Genomic DNA, 22,631 nt, shown 5'->3' with positions numbered 1-22,631 from the left:
GAACTTAGTAAAGTACTTTGTGCACATACTGTAGGGAAGGAATGCTGACCTAGAATCAATCTTAGCAACCACCCAGTTCAAGTTCCATTTTCACAAACAAGGATAAGGATGCCGAGTCCCACCTGCATTGACCATAGTCTCTTGATTCCTAATCCAGGACTCTTTCCACCAAGCCGTGCCACACTGCCATTTCTAGCTACTTGGCTTGAGTACTTAATTTTCTCCCCCTGTACAACTGGAAGTAAATCAAAGAGATTCATTTATTTTAGGTATGAGAAAAACTGGAATTGGAGTTGTTTGTGGGTGGACACAAGGGCCAAAAGATTGGCCTCAGGTGAAGAGAGGAACTTTGGGGTCGAGATTAGCCTCCACTGGTGGGGCCCCCATAATTCTGTAAGACATGCTTTCAGAACATCAGGTTAGGACAAATTCTGCAGCCCACAGAAAAATGAAAATGAAACTGGTTGGTAAAGTAGGCAGCCCTAACAGACCTGTCACCCTGGCACTGAACTTGTGCCCGTTCAGACCTTGTGGTACTACAGGTTGAAAAGGTCCAGGGTTTGGCCACAAATAGTCCTAAGAGTTTAAAGGGCAGAGAAAGCAGATAGATGCAACTCTGGGCGTGCCAACTAAAGGAAGGTGGAGGAAGTTGGGGCCCGCGGCAAAAGGAAATTTAATGACCAGTTAAAGGTACAGGGATGGAATCCTGAATCCTCCAGCTCCTTCCTTCATCTCCCGCCCCCTGGGTGGGTGACAACAACCAAGGGTTAAAAGAACCGCAGCGTGAACGGTGATTTTGGAAACTCAAAGAGTTAACGTATCAAAAACTAAAGCAGGGGAGGAGAGACTGGAGCCAACTCACGGGAGAAAAAATCCTATTGGCATCGAGGAGGCAGGGAGCCAGCCCCTGGGCGCGGTCTGCAGGGGGCAGGCGATCGCGCGGGGAAGCGGGGGCAGGACAAGGCCGGCGCTGGTGCCGGCTTGGCAGCTGCCCGCAGCCGCAGGGAGTCCTCGCCGCGCCTCCGCCCCGTGCGCCCTCCTTGGGCCGCGGACTCCGCGCTGCGCTCCACCGCTGTCATGTGTGCTGCCCGGATGCCGCCCCTGGCGCACATCTTCCGAGGGACGTTCGTCCACTCCACCTGGACCTGCCCCATGGAGGTGCTGCGGGATCATCTCCTTGGTGTGAGCGACAGCGGCAAAGTAAGCGGGTGCGGGGTCTGGCGCACCCTGACGGGCGGGCGGACAGGTGGAAGGAAGCTCGCCGCGTGAGCTGCGGAGCCCGGAGTTAGCTCCGTGTGGAGCGGGCGCCGCGGCGCCGGAGTTGAACTTGAGCGTTTTGGCTTTGGGAGAACGCCGGGAGAGCCCTGGCACTGGGTTCGTGGGCTGCACTGGGAGTAAAGTGTTCCCAGGTGCTGGGAGCCGTGGAGTACGCACACCCACGATAGGTTCGACAGCCGTGCAGGCTGTGGTGGCAGGGAGCGAGGCTGTGCCCTGCCAAATCTTAAGAGATCATTAATAAACTAGCAGCGCGCTTCATTCATTTTTGTATCTCAGGAGCCTGACACAGTGCCTGGCACCGCCTAGGCGCTCCGTAAATTTGATTGAATTTATTGTGAAAGAAATAACAGAAGGGTCATTTGATCAGTGTTGTTGAGCCCTTTCAGTGCATTGGAATAAGTAAAGAACTGATTTCATTCACCTGATCATTCAGCAAACAATATATGAATGATTCAGACTAGACAACTTGTAATACTAGAAAAGCTGATCTGAGATAAATTACCCACCCAACCCCCCCCCCCAGCCATTTGCATCAAAGCAAGCAGTTCCATTTTAAGGTTCAAAATGTCTTCTGTGAGAGTATCTTTCACACTTATGTTTCCAAAATCAGGATTTCTGCAAACGACATAGGTAACTTGACTGTTCCATACACAACAGTGGTAACTGTATTGGCAGTGGCCTGGCCAGTTTCAGTGAAAGCCATTCCATTTTTAGGAGAAAAATTAAAGATAGAGATGGGTTATTTTTGAGCTTTTCCCCAGCTATCGGTTTGGTTAGCATAAGTACACATATTTGGAACTTGTCAGCTTGAAGATACTATTCCTGACTAAAGATGCTTCCAAGTCAGTGACAGTTTTGAATCGTGACTCTTACATTTGGGGATTAACTAAACCCTGTTTTCTCTTGGTGCTTAAAAATCTATACTCCCTGTGTATATTCAGGGAGCCTGCTGTTGTGTTTCCAAGGTGATGAAACTCTCAGAGCTCTCCCAAATGGGGAGACTCCAATAAACCCTGAGACTGATGAATTGTTGCCTTGGGTACTTGACCCTCAAGTTTCAGGGATGCCTTAGGCTTGGGACAAGTCCCAAGAAGCAAAGGAAGAGAGACTGCTAAACCAGGGAAAGATTAGAGGTATTTGCTTAATCACAAGGAATTGTTCAACAATTAGGTTTCTTTTTAAAATTTAAATTTTCATTTCCAAGATTTGAATTGGTAGGATAGCAGGTGAGAGAATTGACTAGGGGACTGCCTTTAACCAGTGGAGAGGAGGAAGAAAAGGAAGTAATTTATCTAAAAGTTTACCTTTTCTGGGGGTTGTACAGAAGAAGAATAAAAGAGTGTCCTGAACATGAAATTAGTAGTTGAGTCAGGGAGTCTATTCATAACTAAGGAGCATATTGAAGTTATAAATTTAGAAAAATGCCATTCCCCCACAAGATAAAATTAACTAGGAATCGGATACAAAGGTGAGTTAAGCAACTGAATTAGATTTACAGTATACAGTGTCCTAATCAGTGAAATGGCAACTGTTTTATCGCTCTCCTCCTAAGTGCAAGGCAGTTAATTCCTGACTGTGTGTAAAGGGTGGACATGTCATATATATTTTAAGACTTGATTTCTTTCATTTTGAAAATGGGACTGCCTCACCTTTAGAGTTGCTGGGATAAACATATTATTCATTTAAAACTTTTCAAGGTTCTTACAGAAAATTATATTCCCATGAAGTAAATAAATATGCAGTTGATCTTTATATTTTTACTGAGCTCCCAAAGCTGTTCTCAAACCTTGGGATGGATCAGAAACATCTGGGGTGTTTGTTAAAATGCCAGTTCCTGGGTGTCATCTTCAGAAAATCTGAATCTGTAGGCCTGGAGTAGGTCCTAGGAAGTGGCATTCCAACAAAGGTCCCAGGAGATTCGGACACAGGTAGTGGATGGATTACATTTTGGGTAACCTCAGTATATAGGTTGTGTGATGCAGCCAGTTATGTGGGGTCTTGGGTGCTCAGTTCTCCGTTTCAAGCCCTGGGCTGGGGTAGCATCTCAGAGAGATGGGACATGATTTCCTCTGTCCTCCCTCTCCCTTCTAGACCTAATCTTTCATTTCATTTAGGCCCAGAGAATGGTAATGATTAACTGCTTTTAGTTCATTAATTAAAACTCATTCAAAATTAGGTTAATTTAAAAAAAATTCTCTAGTCAATATTTTAGTATTGGGCATTTTGAATTCAGAGTTAGTTTTTCTACTCAAGTGGCATGTAGCTTTTTGAAAGAAAAACTCCAGCATGTGTAATTCATTTGCAGATAAGTAAGTAATTGTGAAACACTGTGTGCTCAAATATTACTAAATTATCTGATTCTTCCAGCAGGGTCAGGTTGACTTTAAAGATAGGTAAATATGTCTTGGGTCTTTTAAGCACACTTAGCTGAAAGCAACAGCAAGGAAGAGAATCGTTTTGGAAGTAGTGCCCTGGGGTAGCAGGAGCAAGTCCTATGGAGACCTGAGTTCAAGTCAGGTCTCTACCACCTACATGTTCAAAGTCCATGGGTGAGACCTTAACCTCTCTGAGCCTCAATTTCCTCACTTGTAGAATCAGATACTTTTGCTAAGTATTAAATGAGATAATGTATGAAAATGCCTGTCACTTAGTGGATACGCAACACATACCATGTTCATTTTGTCCCCTTCCTTCCCTCTGTGCCTAGCAAATCCTTAACCTCTTGCTCACTGTAGCATTTTTGCATATTTCCACATGGTGGCACCCATGCAGGTCAACAGGTAGAGAAGGAAGCCATGGCCTGGGATGGAATATGTGGGAGGTGGGGGAGGTCACTGGACCTCTGGTGTGCAGCCTCACTGCTCATGCCATTGACCCTCTGGGACACAAAGATGCATCTAGGAAGAAAGATCTAAACAGCATTCGCCGCCAGTTCGCTAGCACATCATTTTCAGTGTCTCTTTTAGTCTTCAGTGTGATTATTTCCTCCTAAAGTTGGGAAAGTTGAGACTTGAAAAATCATGCATCCAGAGACGGATTTTGAATTAACATGGCCAAAGCCCATATTCTCTCTCTCTCTCTCTTTTTTTAATTGGGGTATAGTTGCTTTACAATGCTGTGTCATATTCTGCTGTGGCCACCGCAGAGGATGGAGCTGAGCTCCCTGTGCTATACAGCAGGTTCCCACTAGCTATCTACTGTACACATGGTAGTGTATATATGTCAATCCTAACCTCCCAATTCATCCCACCCCCTTCCCCACCAGTGTCCACACATCCGTTTTCTACGTCTGCATCTCTGTTCCTGCCCTGCAAATTGGTTCATCTGTACCATTTTTCTAGAGTCCACATATATGCGTTAATATAAGATATTTGTTTTTCCCTTTCTGACTTACTTCACTCTGTATGACAGACTCTAGGTCCATCCACATCTCTACAAATGACCCAATTTTGTTCCTTTTTCAGAATGGCCATCATCAAAAAATCTACAAACAATAAACGCTGGAGAGGGTGTGGAGAAAAGGGAACCCTCTTGCACTGTTGGTGGGGATGTAAATTGATACAGCTACTATGGAGAAGAGTGTGGAGGTTCCTTAAAAAACTAAAAATAGAATTACCATATGACCCAGCAATCCCCACTACTGAGCATATACCCTGAGAAAACCATAATTAAAAAAGACACATGCACCCCAATGTTCATTGCAGCTCTATTTACAATAGCCAGGACATGGAAGCCCATATTCTCTTTACTAGAGTAGCCTACCTCCCTGAGGCACAGTCCCTGACCTCAGTGAACTTGCACTTTTAGCAAGGGAGCTTAGAATTGTACCTGTAATAAAAGTGGATTGATTCCTGAACCAAAGACTGGGCTCATTGCTGGAGATACACTGATGAATGAAATATGCAAACTCTGCCCTGCCCTTGTGAGGTTGATCATCTCGTGATTAACAGAATCTGCTATGACCTGTCAGAACTTGAACTAATCTGGGAGGTAGGGAAGAGCCTTCTAGGTAGAGGGAATAGCCTGTGCAAAGGCCCTGGGGTAGGAAGGAATGAAAACATCAAGGTGGTCAGAATCCAAAGTTCTAGGAGAGGATAACACAATGTAAGTCTGGAGAGGTAGGCAGGGCATAGGGAGTTGGGGGAGGGATTGTGCCATGACCAAATTTTGCATTTTTATTTTTAAAGATCATTTTAGCTTCAGGATAAAGAATGCATTGGAGAGGAGTTAAGTGCAGGCAAGGAGATCAGATAGGATCCTGTTGCAGTAGTTTAGGTGAAATGGGATGTGGCTTAGAAGAGAGAGGCAGTGTAATGTATCAATTAAGAAATGAACTCTCAAGAGTACTTCTATCACTTATTACCTATGTGAATTTGAATAAGTTACTTAACAATTCTATTTCCAAGTTTCCTCATGTATAAAATGATTACTATAATCTACCTCACTGAGCTATTGAAAAGACTAAATGAATTAATAATTGTAAAGTGCATAGAATAATGCCTTGCAGCATAGCACATGCCCAGTAAACATCAGCAGTTATTATCAGCAATGGAGATGGAAAGAGGTGGACAGAATTGGTAACTATTTAGGTCAAATTAATTGGATTTGATGATAGGATTAGAAAGATGTTTGTGAATGTGTTAAATAGTATGGTGGGATACAAATTGGTTGGTGATAGGAAAAACTTGATGAAGGAAGCCAAAATTGAACTGGACATTAAAGAACACACAGGACTTGAACATGCAGAAGAGGGTTAAATAGCCCTGGTTAAGGGAAATGAGTCAATGTTCTGTAATTTCTAAAACTGCTAGGAGGAGCAAGAGTTGTGTTTCACCTGTGACTGCATCATCACCTTGCTCTACCAGGAGTTCTCATAGTCTGAATCACAAATCTTTGTGGTTGTGTGTCATCTTTTCCTTCTGCTTGGGCAGGTGAAGACCCATCTTCCTATAAGCTCAAGACCTCAGAATATCTTATCATTTTGAAGAGGAATTTGGGATAAGCTATCCCTTCTGAGGCTGCTGAATCAGGGCTTCACTTTCATCAGAAACGTGTTCATGCCCAAGGATCACATTATCATCCTGTAAATTCCCATTTTCTGGAAGGCAGATTGCTTTGTTCAAAATGCTCATGGCAGACCCTGTTGGTTACCCACTCACTAGCCATAACCACTTCTTTCTTATTAACACTTTCTGAGTTTGATAGCTTGCAATATACTTGGCTCATGGATAGATCATGGTGTAAGCCAGTCATAGTAATCATAATCCTCTTTGCTGGATACTTATTTTTCCAGTTTCAGGTAGCTAAGGGTGGCCAGTGATGCCATTCCAGCATTCAGGAAGTCATCTTAGAGGCTTCTGGGAAATATTTTTTTCCCTAATAAATAGACACAGATGTGGGAAGAGAAGTCCTTCGTTTTTTGGATACTTTCATGCGAGAAGTGGAGCTGCTGCCACCACTGTTTGAGACTATGAGGAAAAAATTAAGAGGTTTTCAGAGGCACCAACCTAGTCCCTCACTGAACATCATTGAATACATACATGAATAATATCATTGAGTAGTTAACGGTCCCTGGAGCTGCCTACTACCTTGACTTCTTTTGCGAGATAATGAAATGTCTTTATTGTCTACCCTTCTGTCAATTGCAGCTCAAAGCACCTCTAACAATTATACTACTTTTTCAAAGAATCATATTATTTTTCAAAGGACTGCTAGCTGCCTTCTCCTTTTTCTGTTTCTATCTTCTCCTTATTTGCCAAAAATGTCAGTGTCTTTCCAGGCACCCATATCAGTATTCAGGTCCCCCCAGTTATCCCCTGGGGTATCTTTGTGCACACCCCTTTCCATTGTCATTGGCCCTGTCCAGCCTTCCATTGTCTCTTGCCTGAAGTATTACAGGAACCTCCTAACCGTTTTCTCTTCCCCCATTCTAATATCTCTTCCACATTACTGACAGTTACTTTCCTGGAGCATGGGTAGTGTCATGTATCTTCTCTTTTGCAACTACCTATGGCTCTCTATTGCCTCTAAGATGCAAATGCCCCAGGAAGATATTTTAGACATGACTTTGGCCCTAGCCTGCTTTCCTAATACTTCCTCCTGTTCCATCCTTCTCTCTTGCAAATAGGAGTAGGATTACTATGAGGTATCCACAAGCTGAGGGATATCTATCCATGCCAATTTCTCACTGTTTCCCAGCACATCACATCTTTTTACACCTCCACCTTGTTGGTGCCAATCCCTCAGCCTGGAATAGTCCTCCTTTATATAATCTCTTTTCCATTCCACCTCTGTCAAAATGAAATCTTGCTTTTCCTCCAAGGCCCAGTTCTGATGTCCCCTTCTTCCCAAAAGCTTCTCTGGCGACCATCCCCCAGTTGAAATAAATTACCGTTTGTTTTTCCATAAAATTTGCATATATATTCAAACCAGTGTTTTCCTGGTGGTTAAGAGCATGGCTTCTGGAGTCAGATTATGTGGATTCAAATCCCAGCTCTGCCACTTACTTGGAAACATTTCCTAACATATTTGAGCCTTGGTACCCTCACTTATAAAATGTGGACAACAGCACCCTGAAGAAGAGGTAAGGCAGATGAGATAGTGTGTGTAAAGCACTTGGCACATAGTAATTGCTCAATAAATACTGGCCATTGTTATTATTTTTCTCTCGCTAAAGTGATTATTTCACTTTTGCCTTTTTTTTTTTTAAAATTAATTAATTAATTTTGGGCTGCATTGGGACTTTGTTGCTGGGCGCCGGCTGGCTTTCTCTAGTTGCAGGGAGCAGGGGCTGCTCTTTGTTGTGGTGCACGGGCTTCTCATTGTGGTAGCTTTTCTTGTTGTGGAGCACAGGCTCTAGGCACGTGGGCCTCAGTAGTTGTGGCACACGGGGTCAGTAGTTGTGACTCGCAGGCTCTAGAGCACAGGCTCAGTAGTTGTGGCCCACGGGCTTAGTTGCTCCGCGGCATGTGGGATCTTCCCGGACCAGGGCTCGAACCCGTGTCCCCTGCATTAGCAGGCAGATTCTTAACCAACTGCGCCACCAGGGAAGTCCTCACTTTTGCCTTTGATTATACTTAGCTTTATAGAATGTTCTCACTCATTGAACTGATTTAAAGTTCTTTGACAAATGGGAGGTGAACTGGAGAGAAGGTAACATTTATTAAGTCATAATCTGTGTCAGACACTCTGCCAGATTCTTTATACGTCAACAGTTCTGAGATGAGACGACATCATCATCATCATCATCATCATCATCATCATCACCATCACCATCACCATCATCATCATCAATCTTCTTCTTCTTCTTCTTCTTCATGATCCCTGCTCTACAAATGAGGAAATGGAGGGTCAGCTAGTTAGTTGACTTGACTGCAGTCACGGTGAGTAAGTGGCAAAACCAAGAATCACACCCAAGTCTGTCTAATTTCCAAGGTTCGTGCTCTTTCCAGGAGTTCTGGCTGCCTCCTGTCATGAGGAGGGCTGACACTCTATTGTCTTTAAGGCTCCTCAACATTGTCTTATTGTTTTAACACAAAGTAGGTGATCAGAAAAGTGTTTTGAAAGTGATGTGTAGTACAAAGACATTTGTGTGTGATGATTAAAAAAAAAGACATTTCTAATTCCAGAGAGTTTTGTTTGTTTTTTTTTTTAAAGCACTATTTGACTTATTCTTCGAGGCCTTGAAGCGACACTGCTGGGCATGACTGGAGTTTGCCGCCCTTCTGGTTGTGTAAAGTTGTCTGTTAATTCCTGGAATTTCTTGGCAGTCTGGTTGATTCAGTGCTGTGGCTGTGAGGCAGCATAGGTGTTGGTGTATCTGACACATGGCTGACTGTCTGGGAGCTTCTGACAGGTGCAGAGGTGGTGGGCAGGATCTCCTGCAGGCCTATGGCATGCCCATTCACCTAATGGGCATTGATCTGACTATTTAGGGATAAAGGCCAGGTGGACTTCCCTTACCTGCAAGAAGAGAATCCAATCAGTCATGTGTTTACAACCCCCTTTTTGTAGAAAGGATTTAAGGCAGCTCTAGAGGGCACAGGCAAGTGGTGATGCTTTTATACATTTAAGGGAGAAGAGTCAGTTGTTGACATAAAACAAAGCTAGGAATTAGATTTAAAATGCATCTTGAAATGACCTACACTCTTATTGGCCTCTAACTTTCCTAGGTGCCAGCCATTAAAAGGACACATGTTACCTAGTTGGCAATATCTGTACTAAAAGCAGTTGCTCAAGAGGAACACCCCTGTTCTTGATGCTGAGTTCGGATGGGAATTTCTCCTAGATGGACATTGTCTCTTATAATTATGCTTAACAACTTTCCAGTGCAAGGTAGCATTTCATAGGATTGCCTCTCTTGAGCTGAAGATGTGACAGGAAGAAGGGGGTCCATAAAACTATTCTGTAGTGCTGAAGCTGTGGGGAGGGGGCAGTGGGAGGTGGTCCAGGTACCCAGGTCTTGGCTGATCTGAAATGTCCTAGAGATAGACTTCAGGATGTCAGAGGGGTGGCAGGACTCCATGTCTTCCAGGTACTGCTAAGAGTGGTCCTTTTGATGGGGTTATGATGAACACCAAGAGGGAGGAGCCTAGTAGTTATTGGCATAAGCCTGGAGTGCAGTTTGTTTCATTTTGCCAGTAAAATTCAGAACCACCTACCTTTACTGCTAATCCAGCTTTGTGGATGTTGAGGAGTCTCACAAGAGACTATTCAATAATTTCAAACCCATTGACATTGGTGAGAAATCCATTTCCATGGTGGCCGTGGCTGCCCTTTGTGACCACATGATGCTACACTTGGGTGCTAATCCTAGCCATCTGTCTGCCATTACTATGCTGTTCTGTCCAGGCTGGAAAGGGCTTTCCTGTAGGTCAGCTCAGTGGCAACTCCACACCCCTGTGCTCTGTTTGTTCTAGAACAACTCATACAGACTGCTGTGGTCACACTGGTCTTAGTATTTAGCTCCCGCTCTAGGGAGGAGAACAATGTGTTATTCTTTCCTGGTGCATCCAAGGCACTAAGAAAACAAAATACAAGATAAATTCTCAGTTGGTCACTCAACTACAACAGTAAGTTTTAAAAATGAGTTCCATGGTATATTTAAATTATGATTTTAAAAGTTTGATCGGGGCTTCCCTGGTGGCGCAATGGTTGAGAATCTGCCTGCTAACGCAGGGGACACGTGTTCGAGCCCTGGTCTGGGAAGATCCCACATGCCGCGGAGCAACTAGGCCCGTGAGCCACAGCTACTGAGCCTGCGCGTCTGGAGCCTGTGCTCCGCAACAAGAGAGGCCGCGATCGTGAGAGGCCCGCGCACCGCGATGAAGAGTGGCCCCCGCTTGCCGCAACTAGAGGAAGCCCTCGCACAGAAACGAAGACCCAACACAGCCAAAAATAAATAAATAAATTAAAAAAAAAAAGATACATCTATTTAAAAAAAAAAAAGTTTGATCAAGAAAAATATAAGTAGCACATTTGTTATATTAAGCAGATGTGCATTAACATACTATAACATGAATAAAAAGGAAATAAATTTTGTGTGTAAGTCATCTTCTTACATTGCATTGGGTTTCTAGCCCATGACACTGGGTTATAAACTCGTAGACAGGAGGTACATTGATGGTGCTATTGCTCACATTAACAACTACAATAATACTGAACATTTATTAGACACTTGTTATGTGCTAGGTTCTGTACTCAGTGCTTTGCAAAGCATAATTCTCCTGACTACTTTATGAGGTGAAACTATTACCGATTCCTGATTAGGTTCTTTCCCTACCTGGTTATTGTTCACATCAATAAGGTGAAATTACTGTTTTAGTAGCAAACAGAAACTTTATTCATTGGCCAAAGAATGGAGACGGAGGAGCTCATGCTCTAAAATCACCTTCTCCCCATTACAGGCAAGGCGAAATTCCTATAGAAAAAGGTGAAGGAGGCTATGGGGCACGGGCATCTTTTATTATCCTGACTCGTGGAAAGGGGTGGTGATTTTCCAGAATGCAGCCCACGCCTATTTTCAGCCCTTGTATGGTCCTTCAGTGTCTGGGTCAGAAGTGGGTTTAACCAGTATGGCGCAGGTGAGAAGAGATCTTATTACAATGAGATGGTAATGAGCTGTAGAGAGACCTTTGTCCCAATTTTTAATTCGGCTAGCTTATGCCAGTTTCTTGTGGTTAAGCCCTCTTGTTCTAATTATGTAAAAACAACTAGAAGATACAGTCAGTTTTTGGTTTTCTGCAAGTTTGCCTGGAGTAGAGAGTTTACCAGAAGTGGGGCACTTCTTTGTCTCCTTGCCTGAGACAGGTGCACTTGTGCTTTACAGAGACAGTTTAGGTACAGATTAAGGACCCTTGACCTGATCCCCTGGGTGACAAAACTTTTCCTTATTTTATTGACAAGGAAACTGAGACTCAGAGTGTAAATCCTAACTCTGAAATAAACATCTGATTACTCTACATTGGATGACTTCTCTCTCCTAAAGCCACTGTGTAGCTCTTTGTTTTCAGATAGTCAAATGGCAAAGTTATAATAGGGTTCTGTACTTAAGTTGTTAATACCAATTTAATCCCTAAGATCAAAGGTGAAGACAGATTCATCTCTTCTGATACATTTTTTAAGACTGAGCAATAGGGAATTTACTGGCAGTCCGGTGGTTAGCACTCTGCACTCTCACTACCGAGGGCCCAGGTTTAATCCCTGATTGGGGATCTAAGATCCCACAGCCACAAGGCGTGGACAAAAAAAAAAAAGAAAAAGATTGAGCAATAAATGTTGATCATCTCCCCCAAAATCTTACTTTGACATTATTTCCTACCTTCTAAAAAGCCTCACCCTTTTCCTTTATGAAAGCATTGTTTCATTGACGTTATTACACTAACTTATTGACTCTAAAGGATAAATTACATTAACTTTATTTTTTTCTTTTGTAAAGTATTTGATATATTTTAAGCATCAAACGATATACTACATGCTGTGTTAGATATTTTATCTTTTATCACATTAATACTCTACAATCATATGAGGTAGATTTTTTTTCTCTTATATTGGAGTAGAGTTGATTAACATTAACATTAAATTTAACTTCTAATTGAGATCTGTTTTTCAAAATCTTTTGACTGCTGAAGTTGGTGCCTTTGCTTGTGAAATGGTGATTTGTTTTTCATGAATTAGTTATTCATGCACTGTTACCTGAAACCGTTTCATCATAAATACCCTTCATGCCTTCTCTTCTCATCATGGTTCTGCTCAGGTTGGCATCACCATGAGACCTGCTTCTATAGTCACAATGCTTTTTCTCTTCTCAGCCTGTTACTGGGTTTTAAAAAATTATTTTGACAGAATGAACTTTCCTCAGTAACCTCCACCTGAAAACCCAGCTGTGTTGATCTCAATTTATCAACCAGCTATTGATTCGTGAGTTAAAAAAACTTTGAAGGCTAAACAATTATAAGGTAATTCTAATTTAAAGTGAGTCCTTCTAGACTTACATATACTGATATAGGAATTTTAAGAACCCAAAGATTTCCCAATAGTTTAAATGGACAAAAAAGTGTATCATATGACCATAAAACACTCTTCATTCACCCACACACTTATATACACACATATAAAACACATTTCTGGAAGGCAATATTAAAATTAAAAACCTAAATAACATTTAGTTTTGTAGAGTAGGAGTGGAGAGTTGGGGATGTGGAGAAGAATTTTCATGTTCCACTTTATAACTTTCTGCATTATTAGTTTTTGTTTTATAATTTTCCATAAAATTCACCATTTTAAAGTGTACAATTCAGTGTCATTTATCACATTCACAATGTTGTACAACCATCAGCACTATCTAGTTCCAGAATATGTTCATCACCCCCAAACGGAAACCCATTAACCATGAAGCAGTCCCTCCCTATTCCTCCCCTCCTTCCCCTGAGCAACCACTAATTTGCTTTCTGTTTCTATAAATTTGCCTATTCTGGATATTTTATATAGATGGATACATATAATGTGTAACCTTTGTGTCTGGCTTTTTTCACTTAATGTTTTCAAGGTTCACTCATGTTGTGGCATGTGTCGGAACTCCTCTCCTTTTTACGGCTGATTAATAATCCATGGTATAGATATACAACATCATGTTTCTTCATTCATCAGTTGATGGACATTTGAATTGTTTCCACCTTTTGCCTATTGTCAACAGTGCTACTGTGAACATTCATGTGCAAGTTTTTAAAACCAATTTATTGTTTAAAGTCGTTTTATGGTTCCACATTGCTTAACTGTGGGATAATTCCTGGCCTAGCCTTGCTAACTGATTGCCCCACCTTTCATATTGTTTACGCCCTTGTGTCTTTGTTTATGCTCCTCCTTCACCTTCCTTCTGCTGGTTGAATGTACCTTAGAAACTAGTTTAAACGTTACTTCCTCAAGGAAGTCATGGCCGACATTGCTCCCTGCCTTCCGTTTGCAGGCGGAGCTGAACCTGGCTCCTTTGTGCCTCAGTTTCTGCTTGGCACCTCTTTGTGGCTCTTTATTTTGTGAGTCTCTCCTATAACCCAACCTTGAAGGCAGGGGCCATGACTTGATCACTTTTGTATTCACGGCTCCTAGCACATGGTAGGTAGGCACTCAGATGAATATTTGTTAGATAAACGATGCTTGGATTTTTTTTTTACTGCAGGATAACCAGGTTGGAAAAGTTCACTTTAGGATCACCAAAATGTACAGCCAACTAAAAATATCTTCCAAATAATTGTTTGAATAAGAACTCTGGGTTTTTCTAATCTGGATGTTTGATACAATGTACTTGGCCACTGGGAGCTATAATTAGTTTCATGTCCTAGTGAGTAATTAAGAACGCTGGAAGAGTAGATTCTAATTGGAACTCTGAGACCTCATAAAGTTTTCAAATGCCTTTAACTTGGACTGTGTTAAGGATCTGGAATAATGCAGATTATACAGGCCAGCTTTCTCCCTTTGGTTTTATATTATGGTTTAAGTGTTCACTTCTTCATAAAATGGTAATTTACTTGAAATGTTGCTTGTAAATTGCCACTTACAATTTACAGTCCTGGAACATGGTAGACCCTCCGAAAACAATAGCTCTTATCCATCTCCTGCCCCTCACAGTAGTTGGTGCTTTAGCACAAAATCAGCATTCAATAAATGCTTCTGAGTAAAAGAATGAACAGAATGGGCTGCTATACTGAGAGTACACTATTCCTTTTGACCCTCAGATAGTCCTGGTTGTGTAGGCAGGAAATAGTTAATCAACATGCTCAGCCGGGTATAGCCAATATCTGTGAAGGTGCAACAGAAGAAGTAACATTGTTAATGCCTTCCAAGAGTGGGACAGATTTTTTTCTTTGTGCTATTTAATTTGGAAGTTGTTTCCCTCCTGCCATGTGGAGGGTGGTCTTATGTAAGCCCTAACTATTTTTTGAAGTGCAAAAACACAGGGAGAAGCCGTTCCAGCTCCCTGGGACATGAACCTCCAGCTGCAGCATGTGGACTCACTAGCCTGTGGAGTTAGTGCCCTTGGAGCTCATAACAACTGATAATGGCTGATGAAGAGCAAAGACTTAAAGGGGTTCAGGATAAAATGGTGAGCAAAAGGAATGCAGATACTGCCTTATTTGTACTCAGAGTCAATAATCAAATGAGCATGAATAAGTATATGATCTCTACAAAGGAAAAATGCAGAGTCCTATGGAGGTATGAAGCCAGAGGACCTGGCTTATTTTGAGGAGGTGTTTCAAGATGCATCCCTAAAGAAGTGACATTTGGTTGAGTCTGAAGTCTAAATGGAAGTTAACTAGGCAAAGGAAAGGAGGGGAAAGGCCATGCAAAGACCCAGTGGGGTGGAGGAATTAGGAACCTGTGATGGAGGATGGGGGTGGAAATAGATGAAGCCAGAGAGATAAGCAGTAGCCACGGCAGTATCTTTGTAGGCCTTTCCCTTTATTCCAAGGGCAATGGGAAGGCAATGAAGACTGTTAGAATGAAGAAGATAGATCAGATTTGCATTTTAAAAATTGCAAATAAACAACAGTCACACCTGTCAGAATGGCTGTCATAAAAAACCCACAAATAACAAATGTTGGCAAGGATGTGGAGAAAAGGGAAACCTGGTACACTGTTGGTGGGAATGTAAATTGGTGCAGCCACTATGGAAAACAGTATGGAGGTTCCTCAGAAAACTAAAAATAGAACTACCAGCAATTCCACCCTTAGGTATATATCTGAAGAAAATGAAAACAGTAATTCGAAAAAAGGCATGCACCCCAATGTTCATGGCACCATTATTTATAATAGCCAAGATATGGAAGCAACCTAAGTGTCCATCAACAGATAAATGGATAAAGAAGATATATATAAATGAAAACAAACAAACCTATATATATATATATATATATATATATATATATATATATATATGAATTGTAGGGTGGAGAACAGACTAGAGCAGAGCAAGAGTGATTGCTGTAGGAGATGTGTTGGAAGGAATTGCAGTGAACCACGAAAGAGAGGTAGGTGGTGGTAGACTTGGAGAGAAGTAGGTCCATCTGTGAGACAATAAGGATGCAAAAAACTCAATGGGATTGGGTGACAGGTTGGATATGGGATGGGGACTAGCTTCCCCTAGATTTCAGGCTTATACAACTGGATGGATGTGGTGGACATCATTGAGTTAGGGAACAGAGAAAGAGGTCAGACCCTGAGGTCTGTTTTGGTCATGCTGAGTTGAGGTGCCCTTGAGATATCTGAGTAGGAGATAGTGGAGTAAGGATTGAGCACAAGAAGGTAATGTCATAGAAGGCAAAAGATGGGGATACTTCAAGAGGGAGGGAGTAGAGCAAATGTCACATGTTACTGAGAAGTAGAGGAGGAATAATACTGGAAAAATTTCCAATGGATTTAGCAACATGAGATTATTGTTGAACTTACGAAGACTTATTTTGGTGGAGAGAGAGGGTGATAGTCATCTTGGTTTGGGTTTGAAATGGGTGAAAGATAAGGAAATACAGATAGTGATCATAGACAACCCTTCTGAGATAAGTGTGTAATATTTTTATTTATCATAAAGTGCCTCCAATAGTAATAAAATATAAATAAGTTACGTATGTTTTATTCCCCCAGTTAAGTTATTTGAGGGCTTTTCTACAAATGTTTGTGCTTGTAAAAGTTACATAAGCATGCTAGTATTGCCCATTTACAAATATTTGAGTGGACGCTAAAGCATTGGCAAACGTATATGTGCCAGAGTTTAGAATTAGTTACAGCCTTCTTAATAATCATTTTACTGTCTTATCTCAGAAATGTAATTTAGCACCTCAGAGTCACTGGAAATCTTGATATTCAGTCAGTATTTTTGTTTTAAAGTGTGGGATGCTACTAGTGAAGCTATTTTCATTTTATTAAGACCAAACAGGGAAGGCATAATTTTTCTATACATTTAAGATTGTTTTGAAATTAAAACAAACAAAAGCAGGTAAGACAATAGAAACAGATGTTTCCTGTATTTTAAATGCGCTTTGATCCTGGGGAAGCAGTTTTGGACTCCTGCCTTCTCTAAGGGAATTAAGAAAACCTCACCTCACTCCATCTCTCCCGGGTGGATGACTGTGCAAGAAAGATTTAATCCAGTTGAAAAAAACCACATATAAATGACTCACATTAGGAAGGAAAACTGCAACCCTTATGTGTATGAATGGAGGCCTGAACAATCATTCTTTTTTTCTTTCTCTGTCCAGACAATCAAGTAGGAAGGAGAAAAACAAGATTTATGCTAGATTTATGACAATTGAAATTAGAATAAGGAAAACTATCCGTGTAATCTAGACAGGATTGGATTCTTCAAAAATGCCAAATCATTGGGTACATAGAGTGAGAAGACAGTTAAGAGGAAAATATGTGGAAAAGGAATGATGTGACAATTATGACGATATAAATACACATCAGTTTACATTTTTTTCATGTCTTTGGGCTTCTCCATCTTTGTGTCTTACCCTGAATGCCCTAACCCCTCACTCTTCCCTACTTATAACTTATCCATCACCTCCTCCAAAAAACAACCTGATTTTTGTTGTCCTCACTGATTTCTCCTTTCTCTGAGTTTTCACAGCTCAGTTCATAATGCCAGTTTGGCTCTTAGAAACATGCCACTGTGCATTGTTCTCAGTTTCCTATCTGCACATAAATCTTATTTCCTCTGCCGGAAAATAAACTTTCAAAAGGCAAGAATTATTTCTTATACATTTATCTGAATCCTTAACAGTTTGATGGGCATATGATGTACATTTAAACAATATGTGTTGCCTTGAATCATTACCAGGTAAAATGCGTTACTGAACATGACAAAAGGTAGGCCAAGGAGTATATTTTATACAACTTCCAGCCAAATGTTGGCATTTTTCCTCCTAGCCTCTGTACCTAATGATTTGTTTGCCATACACCCTGTAACAGGCCCTTGATAAGCACAGGTGTGACTTTCTCAGATGAATTTGGAAGGTATTTGTAATTTAGTGGAGGTGTATGTCTGAATCCCTAAAGCTGCATGGTGGTGTACTGGTCAGTATCACTTAACCAGCCATTGAGCCCATCTTGTCCTCCAGCGTCAGCACCTCAGTATCATTTCTGGTCCTTTTTGTATATGCAGTAACTCTCACGAAGAAGGTGAAAAGCAACCCACATTTAGCATATTTATTAAATGTTACTATGTTCTTGAAAAATTGATGACCCCAGTGTTTGTAGCAGTATTATTTACCATAGCCAAGATATGGAAGCAACCTAAGTGCCCATCAACAGATGGATGGATAAAGAAGATGTGGTAAAAATATATACAGTGGACAATTGCTTAGCTATAGAAAGAGTAAAATCTTGCCATTTGTGACAACTTGGATGGACCTGGAGGGTATTACACCTAGTGAAATAAGTCAAACAGAGAAAGACAAATATTGTATGTTTTCATTTATATGTGAAATCTAAAAAAGCAAAACAAAGAAATATAACAAAACAGAAACAGACTCACAGACATGAGAACAAGCTAGTAGTTGCCAGAAAAAGGGGAGTGGGGAGGGGGGGTGAAATAGGTGAAGGGGATTAAGAGGTATAAACTACCAGTTATAACATAAATAAGTCACAGGGATATGATCAATATGTTATAGTCAATATGTTACAGTAACTTTGTGTGGTGCATAATCTATAAAAATATCGAATCACTACTTGTACACTGCAAACTAATATAATATTGCAAGTCATCTATACTTCAATTATTAAAAAAATGAGCAAGTGAAGATGTACTGCTGTCAAAGCAGTTTCCTTTTACTAGCATTGCTGCTGCTGTAGATTATTAATTCCTTGAGGGCAAGGATTTATGTCTTACTCATATCACATTCACCAGGCTGGGCACATCATCTGGTAGATAGAATGTGCTCAGCAAATATTTGACGAATGAACAAGTAAGCAAATGATTAATTTCTAAAAAAGGTAAAAGATTGTATAGCATTTATTGTGTGCCAGGCACTAGTCTGAGTCTTTTACATATATTAACTCATTTAATCATTACAACAACTCTGTGAATTAAGTACCATTATATCTCCATTTTGCAGATGAGGAAACTGAGTCACCAACAGTTTGAGTGCCTTGTTCAAGGTCACATAGCTGGAAACTGATGGAGTTAGGGTTCAAATCTACATGGTCTGGTTCTAAAATCTGTACTTTTAGCAGCTCTGATTTGGGAGAAATTAAATGCTGTATTGGTAACCAAATATTTGGGGATATATGAAAACCTTAGGATATAGTCACCAGTCTCTGTTATAAAATTTTTGTTTGCTTTTGGCTTTTTGTCTTACCAGAGAAAACTCATAAGGCATTTTGGCAGTTTGTCAGTAAACTTTCTAAAGCGATTATGTGTCCTTTCCAAGATCACTAATTTGCTAATTCTTACTCAGGTTTTCAGGGACGCTGTTATGTCGTTATATGTCAGAGCTTTGGAACCAGGGGCGTAGGCACTGGCTTTGGGAGTGGGGAAAAGTAAACTAGTGTCAGTGCTTGGCTCTGGCATCCTCATACAGGAGAGGGATTTGCAAAGCCAGTAGCGGGGCTTGTTCTGAATTTCTTTATTAGCTTCAAGAGTTGAGTTTGTTGAGCTAATAAGCAGGCAGTTCAATGAAACTCACAATATGTTGGCTGTTTGAAACCTAACGTCAGGTCTATCCAGAGCCACCACAAAGAAAAGAGAGACAAACAAGAGCGAGTATCAATCACATGGAATATTTCTGATTGGACTCAGATTTTATTTTTTAAATCTACTCTTTTGGACATAGAGCCACAATTTGACAAACCTTGGCTGCTCTGTATGCATATTCTCTAGATGGCCACCATGATTTCCATACATGTTCATACCTACTTTTAAGTAGGCTTTGTAAATCAAACCTTGGACTAATTGTCCTGATGTAACTTATTTAAAGAGCTACTCCCAGTCGCAGGTACAAAGTCTTGGGAGTTCTGTTTGGCAGAAACAAACGGAACCAAAATTTTGCTTTTCTACTTTCATCCAACTCCCTATATGTAGTCAATCTGATTAAAACAAACAAACACCCAAAAAACAAACCTGGCTACTGAGCTCACACTGGAATTGGAAATTGTGAAACATTTGGTTTTCCAGGGGCACTGGGAAGGTCTTTGTAATTAATGTGATAGAAACAAAGAGGTTTTCAATTTCACCACATATGATAGAAAAAAATAGTAATTTAAAAAATGTATCTTCCAGCTCTGAGAGCAGGTAAAGGTCCCCTGAACCTCCAGTAGGAGGTGCTCTTGCTAATTCATACAGCTGTGTCCCAATGACCAAATGGGATGAAGAGAGATGAACTGTAAATTAAACAAACAGAATGAAGCATAAAGTGTTTTTCCCCCTTTAAAATTAGGGAATATGACATCAAATAGCATTCTCTGGTTGCCATAAAAATACAACAGGAAAGTTGGATTAGACCCACAGTTTTGACTAATGAATGCTGTGCTCATGAAAACACATAATTATCCCTGAGCTCTTTTTTTTTTTTTTTTTTTAATTTATTTTTGGCTGTGTTGGGTCTTCGTTTCTGTGCGAGGGCTTTCTCCAGTTGCGGCGAGCGGGGCCACTCTTCATCGCGGTGCGCGGGCCTCTCACTGTCGCGGCCTCTCCCGTTGTGGAGCACAAGCTGCAGACGCGCAGGCTCAGTAGTTGTGGCTCACGGGCTTAGTTGCTCCGTGGCATGTGGGATCTTCCCAGACCAGGGCTCGAACCCGTGTCCCCTGCATTGGCAGGCAGATTCTTAACCACTGCGCCACCAGGGAAGCCTATCCCTGAGCTCTTGATGTGAGCCAATTGCAGTAGCTTGGGTGAGGGGGCACTTGCACATATTAATTTTAAAGATAGAATACTGGTTGGCAAAAATGACTCTCCTAGTACTATATTAAAGGATACAGCAAGAAGCAAGGAATACACATAAAGACTGAAAGAAACATAAAGCTCATTGCTGTTTTCATTGAGAACAGATTTCTTAGAACTTAATAACTGGATTTGTGTGGAACTGTATTTAAAGAAAATTTTATAGATTAAATATTGTGAAAAAATGTATTAAGCCATAAGTTGGGATACCTCAACTAGAGAAGGGATTCTACTACTCATAGGATTGTGTGATCATGGGCTAGTCTGGGTCCTTTCTGTGTCTTTCTTCCTCATCTGTGAAGTGGGTTTGGGGATACGGTCCTCCAGAAAGGACTTTTATTTTCTTCTGTTGGGAGCTGGGGACCGTTGGGGTCACTGGGCATTTTGTCTGAGCTTACTGCTCATTGGTCCTCTTTCACCCTAGAGCCTTTTTTTAGTCTCTCTCTTTTTTTTTTTTTTTTTAAACCTTGATACTTCCCTTGTGTCCTGCAAGCATTACCTAAAAAGTCTTATGCAGCATAGAGTTATTTGTACCTTTAGAGTATCTCACGCCCTTATTTATGGAAGCAGAAATTGCTGGTGTTACTGAATACTTACTCTATGCCAGGCATTCTTTTGAGCATTTTACTTGTGCCATTTCACTTAATGCCAACAACAACTTTATGAGGAAGGTAGTATTTTTATTCTCATTTTATGAGTGAGGAGACAGAGGCCTAGTGAGATTAAGTAATGATTTGCCAATGTTACACAGCTGATAAATGCTGAAACTGGGATTTAAAAAAATACACCAAAAAAAAGAAAAAATCCATGCACATGATAGGAAATTCCAGGTTTACAAAAGGATGTATGTAGTGGCTAGCAGGTCCTGTTTCTGTTCCTGTCTCCTGGACATGACAGGCCCCTCCCAAAAGACAACCACTATTACCAATTTCTTATATATTTTTCTAGAGATAATGTACAACAGATAGAAGCTAATATATATATTTTACGTATTCAAATACTTATATATTTTTATATATTTATTTTTTCCCCACAAATGGTGGTCCACTAAATGTTTAATGCTTTGCTATATACTGTCAGCCCTCCATATCTTCAGGTTCTGCTTCTGGGGGTACAAAGGGTCAACTCTGGGACTTGAGCATCCCTGGAGTTTGGTACCCTCACGAGTCCTGGAACCAATACCCCGTGGATACTGAGGGATGACTCTTTGACATCCTTGCATACCAGTACATAAAGATTTGCCTCATTTTCTCACTTTTCCACAATTTTCCATTGCAGTGATGGGCCAGAATTTATTTCACCATTCCCTATTGATGAGTATGTAAATTATTTCATCTGTTTTGCTATTACAAACAGTGTGGTGCTTGGATGTGAACTCAGATAATCTGACTCCTGATCCCTACTTCTTTGCCAACATTCTCATTTGCTTTCTGCTAAGGAGTTTCCTCTGTACTCTGAAAATGATGATGAGAAACATTTTAAAGTAGGGGAGTGACATGTTACCAGTGCTCTGTTGTTGAAAGAGAACTCTGGTGGCTGCAGGGAGGAGAGTCTAGATAGAGAGGAGTTTGGAAGCAAGGGTATTCTTTTTCCAATAATTAACACCACTTTCCCCTTCACCATGTGGACAACGTGATCTCATATTCTTTCATCTCCAGGACCTCCATCCTCCTTCCACTCCAGCCACCAGCATGGCCTCACGTGGAATCTTCGCAGCTCTGACCACGACCTGTCCCTTGCTTCGTTCCCAGCCCTCAATTTTCATGGGAGTGGGCCTTACCCTGTTCTCCTCTGTCTGGATTTGATAGAAAAATAGAAATAACAAAACTAGAAAGTAACATTTCTTGAATTCTTACTCTATCCCTGGCATTTCTCATTCATTACCTCTTTTAATCTGAAGAATTATTAGTTTTATTTTAAAGGTGAG

At 41.0% G+C, this 22,631-nt stretch overlaps 1 protein-coding gene across 1 annotated transcript in view; it reads left to right on the top strand.

The window, feature by feature from the left end:
• The first annotated feature begins 1,077 nt into the window (after positions 1-1,077).
• The window catches only part of GDA (guanine deaminase), a 126,041-nt gene continuing 104,487 nt past the window's right edge, over positions 1,078-22,631 (top strand). Inside the window, exon 1 of the mRNA XM_061201187.1 lies at positions 1,078-1,200. Coding sequence (XP_061057170.1) covers positions 1,078-1,200 — 123 coding nt within the window. The remainder of the gene's footprint in view (positions 1,201-22,631) is intronic.

Source organism: Eubalaena glacialis, chromosome 9 (genome assembly GCF_028564815.1).
Source record: "Eubalaena glacialis isolate mEubGla1 chromosome 9, mEubGla1.1.hap2.+ XY, whole genome shotgun sequence".
In the NCBI taxonomy this organism is placed as follows: Eukaryota; Metazoa; Chordata; class Mammalia; order Artiodactyla; family Balaenidae; genus Eubalaena; species Eubalaena glacialis.
This window is presented reverse-complemented; position numbering and strand designations above follow the sequence as displayed.